The sequence below is a fragment of the Aegilops tauschii genome, chromosome 7 (genome assembly GCF_002575655.3).
Source record: "Aegilops tauschii subsp. strangulata cultivar AL8/78 chromosome 7, Aet v6.0, whole genome shotgun sequence".
In the NCBI taxonomy this organism is placed as follows: domain Eukaryota; kingdom Viridiplantae; phylum Streptophyta; class Magnoliopsida; order Poales; family Poaceae; genus Aegilops; species Aegilops tauschii.
Genome location: NC_053041.3, coordinates 618,339,335 through 618,349,053, shown reverse-complemented (window position 1 = coordinate 618,349,053; position 9,719 = coordinate 618,339,335). Strand labels below are relative to the sequence as shown.

The window sequence follows — 9,719 nt, the reverse complement described above, 5'->3', positions numbered from 1 at the left end:
ACGTGATGATCGGGTGTGATAGGTTCTAACGTTCGCATACAACGGGTGTTGACGTGGCCTCGGAACCACGCAATACACTTAGGTTGACTTGACGAGCCTAGCATGTACAGACATGGCCTCGGAACACGGAAGACCGAAAGGTCGAGCATGAGTCGTATAGAAGATACGATCAACATGAAGATGTTCACCGATGTTTGACTAGTCCGTCTCACGTGATGATCGGACACGGCCTAGTTGACTCGGATCATGTTTCACTTAGATGACTAGAGGGATGTCTATCTGAGTGGGAGTTCATTGAATAATTTGATTAGATGAACTTAATTATCATGAACTTAGTCTAAAATCTTTACAATATGTCTTGTAGATCAAATGGCCCACGTTGCCCTCAACTTCAACACGTTCCTAGAGAAAACCAAGCTGAAAGATGATGGCAGCAACTATACGGACTGGATCCGAAACCTGAGGATCATCCTCATAGCTGCCAAGAAAGATTATGTCCTAGAAGCACCGCTAGGTGACGCACCCATCCCAGAGAACCAAGACGTTATGAATGCTTGGCAATCACATGCTGATGATTACTCCCTCGTTCAGTGCGGCATGCTTTACAGCTTAGAACCGGGGCTCCAAAAGCGTTTTGAGCAACACGGAGCATATGAGATGTTCGAAGAGCTGAAAATGGTTTTCCAAGCTCATGCCCGGGTCGAGAGATATGAAGTCTCCGACAAGTTCTTCAGTTGTAAGATGGAGGAAAACAGTTCTGTTAGTGAGCACATACTCAAAATGTCTGGGTTGCACAACCGCTTGACTCAGCTGGGAGTTAATCTCCCGGATGACGCGGTCATTGACAGAATCCTTCAGCCGCTTCCACCAAGCTACAAGAGCTTTGTGATGAACTTCAATATGCAGGGGATGGAAAAGACCATCCCTGAGGTATATTCAATGCTGAAATCAGCGGAGGTGGAGATCAGAAAGGAACATCAAGTGTTGATGGTGAAATAAACCACTAAGTTCAAGAAAGGCAAGGGTAAAAAGAACTTCAAGAAGGACGACAAGGGAGTTGCCGCGCCCGGTAAGCCAGTTGTCGGGAAGAAGCCAAAGAATGGACCCAAGCATGAGACTGAGTGCTTTTATTGCAAGGGAAGTGGTCACTGGAAGCGGAACTGCCCCAAATACTTAGCGGACAAGAAGGCCGGCAACACCAAAGGTATATGTGATATACATGTAATTGATGTGTACCTTACCAGTACTCGTAGTAGCTCCTGGTATTTGATACCGGTGCGGTTGCTCATATTTGTAACTCAAAACAGGAGCTGCGGAATAAGCGGAGACTGGCGAAGGACGAGGTGACGATGCGCGTCGGGAATGGTTCCAAGGTCGATGTGATCGCCGTCGGCACGCTACCTCTACATTTACCTACGGGATTAGTTTTAAACCTCAATAATTGTTATTTAGTGCCAGCTTTGAGCATGAACATTGTATCTGGATCTCGTTTAATGCGAGATGGCTACTCATTTAAATCCGAGAATAATGATTGTTCTATTTATATGAGAGATATGTTTTATGGTCATGCCCCGCTGGTCAATGGTTTATTCTTAATGAATCTCGAACGTGATGTTACACATATTCATAGTGTGAATACTAAAAGATGTAAAGTTAACAACGATAGTCCCACATACTTGTGGCACTGCCGCCTTGGTCACATTGGTGTCAAACGCATGAAGAAGCTCCATGCGGATGGACTTTTGGAGTCTCTTGATTACGAATCATTTGACACGTGCGAACTATGCCTCATGGGTAAGATGACCAAGACTCCGTTCTCCGGAACAATGGAGCGAGCAACCAACTTATTAGAAATCATACATACCGATGTGTGCGGTCCAATGAGTGTTGAGGCTCGCGGAGGCTATCGCTATGTTCTCACTCTCACTAATGACTTAAGTTGATATGGTTATGTCTACCTAATGAAACACAAGTCTGAGACCTTTGTAAAGTTCAAGGAATTTCAGAGTGAGGTTGAGAAGTGACAAGAAAATAAAGTTCTTACGATCAGATCGTGGAGGAGAATATTTAAGTCACGAATTTGGTATGCACTTAAGGAAATGTGGAATCGTTTCACAACTCACGCCACCTGGAACACCTCAGCGAAATGGTGTGTCCGAACGTCGTAATCGCACTCTATTGGATATGGTGTGATCTATGATGTCTCTTACCGATCTACCGCTCTCATTTTGGGGCTATGCTTTAGAGACTGCCGCATTCACTTTAAATAGGGCTCCGTCGAAATCCGTTGAGACGACACCGTATGAATTATGGTTTGGGAAGAAACCTAAGCTGTCGTTTCTGAAAGTTTGGGGATGCGATGCTTATGTCAAGAAACTTCAACCTGAAAAGCTCGAACCCAAGTCGGAGAAATGCGTCTTCACAGGATACCCTAAGGAAACCATTGGGTATACCTTCTACCTCAGATCCGAAGGCAAGATCTTTGTTGCCAAGAATGGGTCCTTTCTGGAGAAAGAGTTTCTCTCGAAGGAAGTAAGTGGGAGGAAACTGGAACTTGATGAAGTACTACCTCTTGAACCGGAAAGTAGCACAGCTCAGGAAGATGTTCCTGTGGTGCCTGCACTGACTAGAGAGGAAGTTAATGATGATGATGATCAAGGTACTTCGGATCAAGCTCCTACTGAACTTCGTAGGTCCACGAGGACACGTTCCACACCAGAGTGGTATGGCAACCCTGTCCTGGAAATCATGTTGTTAGACAACGGTGAACCTTCGAACTATGAAGAAGCGATGGCAGGCCCGGATTCCGACAAATGGCTAGAAGCCATGAAATCCGAGATAGGATCCATGTATGAAAACGAAGTGTGGACTTTGACTGACTTGCCCGATGATCGGCGAGCCATAGAAAATAAATGGATCTTTAAGAAAAAGACAGACGCGGATGGTAATGTGACCATCTATAAGGCTCGACTTGTCGCTAAGGGTTATCGACAAGTTCAAGGGGTTGACTACGATGAGACTTTCTCACCCGTAGCGAAGCTGAAGTCCGTCCGAATCATGTTAGCAATTGCCGCATTCTATGATTATGAGATATGGCAAATGGACGTCAAAACGGCATTCCTTAACGGCTTTCTTAAGGAAGAATTGTATATGATGCAGCCGGAAGGTTTTGTCGATCCTAAGAATGCTAACAAGGTATGCAAGCTCCAGCGCTCCATCTATGGGCTGGTGCAAGCATCTCGGAGTTGAAACATTCGCTTTGATGAGATGATCAAAGCGTTTGGGTTTACACAGACTTATGGAGAAGCCTGTGTTTACAAGAAAGTGAGTGGGAGCTCTGTAGCATTTCTCTTATTATATGTGGATGACATACTATTGATGGGAAATGATATAGAATTCTTGGAAAGTATAAAGGCCTATTTGAATAAGTGTTTTTCAATGAAGGACCTTGGAGAAGCTGCTTATATATTAGGCATCAAGATCTATAGAGATAGATCAAGACGCCTCATTGGTCTTTCACAGAGTACGTACCTTGACAAGATATTGAAGAAGTTCAATATGGATCAGTCCAAGAAGGGGTTCTTGCCTATATTGCAAGGTGTGCAATTGAGCACGGCTCAATGCCCGACCACGGCAGAAGATAGAGAAAAGATGAGTGTCGTCCCCTATGCCTCGGCCATAGGGTCTATTATGTATGCCATGCTGTGTACCAGACCTGATGTAAACCTTGCCGTAAGTTTGGTAGGAAGGTACCAAAGTAATCCCGGCATGGAACACTGTACAACGGTCAAGAATATCCTGAAGTACCTGAAAAGGACTAAGGATATGTTTCTCGTTTATGGAGGTGACGAAGAGCTCGTCGTAAAGGGTTACGTCAATGCTAGCTTCGACACAGATCTGGATGACTCTAAGTCACAAACCGGATACGTGTATATTTTGAATGGTGGGGCAGTAAGCTGGTGCAGTTGCAAGCAAAGCGTCGTGGCAGTATCTACATGTGAAGCGGAGTACATGGCGGCCTCAGAGGCAGCACAAGAAGCAGTCTGGATGAAGGAGTTCATTACCGACCTAGGGGTGATTCCCAATGCGTCAGGCCCGATGACTCTCTTCTGTGACAACACTGGAGCTATTGCCCTTGCCAAGGAGCCCAGGTTTCACAGGAAGACCAGGCATATCAAGCGTCGCTTCAACTCCATTCGTGAAAGTGTTCAAAATGGAGACATAGATATTTGTAAAGTACATACGGACCTGAATGTAGCAGATCTGTTGACTAAACCTCTCCCTAGAGCAAAACATGATCAACACCAGAACTCTATGGGTGTTCGATTCATCACAATGTAACTAGATTATTGACTCTAGTGCAAGTGGGAGACTGTTGGAAATATGCCCTAGAGGCAATAATAAAATGGTTATTATTATATTTCCTTGTTCATGATAATAGTCTATTGTTCATGCTATAATTGTGTTATCCGGAAATCGTAATACATGTGTGAATACATAGACCACAACATGTCCCTAGTAAGCCTCTAGTTGACTAGCTCGTTGATCAACAGATAGTCATGGTTTCCTGACTATGGACATTGGATGTCATTGATAACGGGATCACATCATTAGGAGAATGATGTGATGGACAAGACCCAATCCTAAGCATAGCACAAAGATCGTGTAGTTCGTTTGCTAGAGCTTTTCCAATGTCAAGTATCTTTTCCTTAGACCATGAGATCATGTAACTCCCGGATGCCGTAGGAGTGCTTTGGGTGTACCAAACGTCACAACGTAACTGGGTGACTATAAAGGTACACTACAGGTATCTCTGAAAGTGTCTGTTGGGTTGACACGGATCGAGACTGGGATTTGTCACTCCGTGTGTCGGATAGGTATCTCTGGGCCCACTCGGTAATGCATCATCATAATGAGCTCAATGTGACTAAGGAGTTAGCCACGGGATCATGCATTACGGTACGAGTGAAGAGACTTGCCAGCAACGAGATTGAACAAGGTATTGGGATATCGACGATCGAATCTCGGGCAAGTAACATACCGATTGACAAAGGGAATTGCATACGGGATTAATTGAATCCTCGACATCGTGGTTCATCCGATGAGATCATCGTGGAACATGTGGGAGCCAACATGGGTATCCAGATCCCGCTGTTGGTTATTGACCGGAGAGTCGTCTCGGTCATGTCTGCATGTCTCCCGAACCCGTAGGGTCTACACACTTAAGGTTCGGTGACGCTAGGGTTGTAGAGATATTAGTATGCGGTACCCCAAAAGTTGTTCGGAGTCCCGGATGAGATCCCGGACGTCACGAGGAGTTCCGGAATGGTCCCGGAGGAAGTCCAGTTTCGGCCACCGGGAAAGTTTCGGGGGTTATCAGTATTGTACCGGGACCACCGGAAGGGTCCCGGGGGTCCACCGGGTGGGGCCACCTATCCCGGAGGGCCCCATGGGCTGAAGTGGGAGGGGAACCAGCCCCTGGTGGGCTGGTGCGCCCCCATGGGCCTCCCCCTGCGCCTAGGGTTGGAAACCCTAGGGGTGGGGGCGCCCCCCACTTGGCTTGGGGGGGAAGCCACCTTCCCCCCCCCTTGGCCGCCGCCCCCCATACAGATGGGATCCCCAGGGCCGGCGCCCACCCAAGAGGCCTATATATAGTGTGGGGGGGGGGAGGGAGGGCAGCAGCACCACAGCCCCTGGCGCCTCCCTCTCCCCCTGCAACACCTCTCCCTCCCGCTTGTGCTTGGCGAAGCCCTGCCGGGATCCCGCTACTTCCACCACCACGCCGTCGTGCTGCTGGATCTCCATCAACCTCTCCTTCCCCCTTGCTGGATCAAGAAGGAGGAGACGTCGCTGCTCCGTACGTGTGTTGAACACGGAGGTGCCGTCCGTTCGGCACTCGGTCATCGGTGATTTGGATCACGACGAGTACGACTCCATCAACCCCGTTCACTTGAATACTTCCGCTCGCGATCTACAAGGGTATGTAGATGCACTCCTCCCTCTCGTTGCTAGTAAACTCCATAGATGGATCTTGGTGATGCGTAGAAAATTTTAAAATTCTGCTACGATCCCCAACAGATCTATGCAGATGTAGTTGGAAAGGATTGCGCTCAATCACCCTTGGTTCCTCTCCTTTGGTGCCGCACCAGTTGGAGGTGAGTTTCTACTTTCTTCTTTTCCAATAATTGTGAAGAATTCAAATCCCCTATTTATATTATTTTTCTAGAATAAATGGCTTTTTCAATTCATGTGCCATTGTGTTAGCCTATTTCACCTATGGTCTCACATGTAATTTGAACATCTGGAGCGTAATCAGATTTGTTATTTCTGCATTTTGTTTTTGCTGATTTATTAAGGGCTCCTGGAAAATATTGAAATATGTAGGTCGATAATATAAAAAGGTCTATCTAAAACCCTGTCATTTGTGATTTCAAATCCTCTCCCTTTGCCATTCTTGGCTTAGATTTGATTACTCACCTGATCATTGCCCTTAATCATTTCAATTATGAGTTTATGACACAAGTAATTTTGGATCCTCCTACTTCTTTTACCTTAGAGTAATTGTAAAATTGCTCCCATCTCTTTTTTTTTTGAAATTCAGCCTCGTGGCGCTTTATTACGATGTTAACCGAGTTACATCATGGATTACATAAGGCTAGAGGAAATCGGGTGGGTCCCATCCCAACTAAATTCAGTATGAGACTCATAAGAATATTTTGCTAAATGATGCGCCACTTGATTTGCTTCTCTCAAGCAGTGATGAAACGAAATACCATTAATCATATATGCACCATTATGCGTAGGGGGCCACCACCTCGAACTCGCCTCTGCATGCACTAATAACTTCCAAAGAGTCTGATTCTATAGCCAAATCCATGCATTCCAAGTGCTCAATGAGATCAATACTTTTATGAACCGACAGGGCCTTAGCAGACGCCGCATTGAGGACATCAGATAAAGGAGCGCTGCAGCATATGCAACCATTTCACCAATACTATTACGGAGGGCAACCCCTACAGCTGTAGTCCCATCATCATGGAAAGCAGCATCAACGTTGAGTTTATAACATCCCTATTTTGTTTTAGCCCATAATATTTCACCGGCTAGAAGAAGACACAGAACCGTAGTTTGCAGTTAGGGCTTGGATTGCAAAAGCAGTCCGAGGGGGTGCCGCAACAGTTTCCCCCTTTATGAATTCACATCTTTGGCACCAAATATACCAACAAGTGACAGCAATTGACTCTTGCAAACCAAGCATCCTAAGAACCGGAGACTTCCGGCTAGAGCTGCATAAGGTACCTTCCAACACTACTGATCCCAATCTGTGTCCGCACACAAAGCATGTTCAGTCATCTCATATAGACCCAAAGCTTTCCACACATGTAAAATTGCTTCCATATTTACAATATGTAATAATAGTATCTTCAAAGGACAAACTATTATTCTATATTTAAATGTAAAATACACATATAGCAATCAATACAAACATAAATCAAGAAAAAACTTCAGCCACCATGCCTCTTATTCAGTTCTTGTAGGGAGCCTCCTCTTTACTCAGCTTGGCTCTTCCGATGCAACGAAACCATGCCAGCCACTACTGCAAGAGCTCGATCCTGCGGCCCGCCCGGCGCCGAAGCAATCTCGGCTTCATCCCGGAGGTGAACGGCCTTTTTCCGCGCCGCGGCGCCCTTCTCCCCTTCCATGAGCTCTCTGACCAGAGCCGCCACCTCCTCCCGCGGGACAACCGCTCTGTCCTTACCAAGGGGAGGCCTCTCCCACAACGCCAGGCCCACCCGATCCGACGACAACATCACCGCGTTCATCCTCTGCTCAGCGTACAGCGGCCACGCAACCATCGGCACGCCCGCCGCCACGGTCTCTAGCGTGGAGTTCCATCCGCCATGAGACATGAACCCTCCCACGGCGACGTGGGTAAGGATCTCCACCTGCGGCGCCCACAGTGGCACAAGGAGCCCTGTACGGTTCATCCTCTCGATGAACCCGTCGGGCAGATAGGTCAGCGGGTCGGCATCGGTAGCGGCAGTGCCAAGGTAAGCCGCACTGCTGTCCTTGTCGTTGGGGTGGTGCACCACCCAGAGGAACCTCTGCCCGCTCGCCTCCAGCCCAGCCGCCAGCTCGGCCGTCTGCGCCGTGGACAGCGTGCCGCCGCTGCCGAAGGACACGTACAAGACTGAGCCGTACGGCTGGTTGTCCAGCCACCGTAAGCAGCTGTGGTTGACCTTGTCGGAGTCGGGGCACCGCCGCCGGGTGAATGGACCCACAGCATACGCCGGCGGGTACACGCCCTTGTCAGAAAGCTCTTTGAACGCCAGCAGCGTCTCGTGCTCCAACGCGTCCATGGTGTTGACGATGAAGCCTTCCGCGAGGAGGTAGTCGCGCCCGAGGTCGATCATGAGCTGGTACACGGGGTCAGAGCGGTTCTGGAGGGGCTCGAGGAGATCGGCGCCGTGTAGCGGCACGCACCCCGGGAGCAGCACGGGCTCCGGGAGGTCGCGGCACTCGCAAGTGGTGGTCCTCGCGAGCTCCGGGATGTAGAGAAACGATAACAGAGACATGAGGCTGGAGGTGTAGAAGACGTACCCAGGCAGACCCATCTCCTTGCCGACGGTGAGCGCCGCGGGACAGAGCATATCGGTCATGAAGGCAGTGATGCCCGCCGGGAGGTCGAGGAGGGAGCGTAGTAGGTCGTGTAGCTGTGGCAGGGCGCGGTTGATGACGGTGAGGATGCGAGTCACCAAATGCGCATCGGCGGGGAGGTCGTCGATGGACACCTCCGGGAGCGCGGCGACGGAGACGCCCAGCGGGAGAGAGGCGAGCGGCGAGGAGTGGCCGGGCGAGGACAGGCTGGCGTAAGTGACGATGGTGACGGTGAAGCCGTGGTGCATGGCGAGGCGCTTGGCCAGCTCGGACACCGGGAGGACGTGGCCAGCGCCGGAGCTCGTGACGATGACGACGTGCGGTGCGTGTGCCATGACCAGGAAAACGAGCTAGGACGTGACGCCGTGGTAGCTAGCTAGTGTCCCCCTGCGTTTATTCGGCAGCAAACACGTACGCATATATACTGCTTATAAGCAGAAGGATCGTAGTACGAGCTACAGAAAGGAAAAGCGTGAGCTAAACGTTTCCAATCTGGCGGTTGTACGCTCGTGTCGGCCACCCCACGCGGTCTGACACGTACTATGTGCCCATGCATGGGCCCCATGCATCCCAGCATCTACTAGAAACCTTATCGCACCGCCCATACATAACTCCTCCGGCACTCCCATCGTTGAGAAGATCTGTCATTAGAGCATCTCCGGCCATTGGCACCCAAGAACACCACCGAACCAAAAAAGTTGGTGTCTTGGGAGTCATCCGGCGAAATCCGGCGAAATAAAGAGGACATATTCTCAGTCACACCCCACCCCAAGCAAAAGTTTGTGAGGAAAATGATTAAGTGGGCCAAGAAAAAAGACATGTGGTGAGACACGATTCGCCGAAACTTCCGCCGGCGCCCCCAAGAGACCCCCAACGCGCCGGGTTTCGCCTGGGTTTGCCGGCGCTATTTTGACCTCCTGGGGGGCGTTGGGGGCGTGGCTGGGCCGTTTTTCGGCAAAAAGCGCCATCCGAGCCTAAAAAGGTGTCCTGCGGGCGCGGGGAGGGGGGGGGGGGGTGGGGGGGGGGGCGAGTGGAGATGCTCTTAGTGAGTGAGGAGCGGA

At 49.4% G+C, this 9,719-nt stretch overlaps 1 protein-coding gene across 1 annotated transcript; it reads right to left on the bottom strand.

The window, feature by feature from the left end:
- Positions 1–7,359: 7,359 nt before the first annotated feature.
- Positions 7,360–9,054, bottom strand: LOC109785330 (hydroquinone glucosyltransferase). The gene has a single exon (XM_020343926.4). It carries the CDS (start codon positions 8,991–8,993, stop codon positions 7,551–7,553), a length of 1,443 nt encoding a protein of 480 aa, XP_020199515.1. The 5' UTR covers positions 8,994–9,054; the 3' UTR covers positions 7,360–7,550.
- Positions 9,055–9,719: the final 665 nt, after the last annotated feature.

What these genes read in the sequence shown, in the direction of transcription:
- LOC109785330 (XM_020343926.4), bottom strand. Translation starts at nt 8,993, where the DNA reads ATGGCACACGCACCGCACGTCGTCATCGTCACGAGCTCCGGCGCTGGC.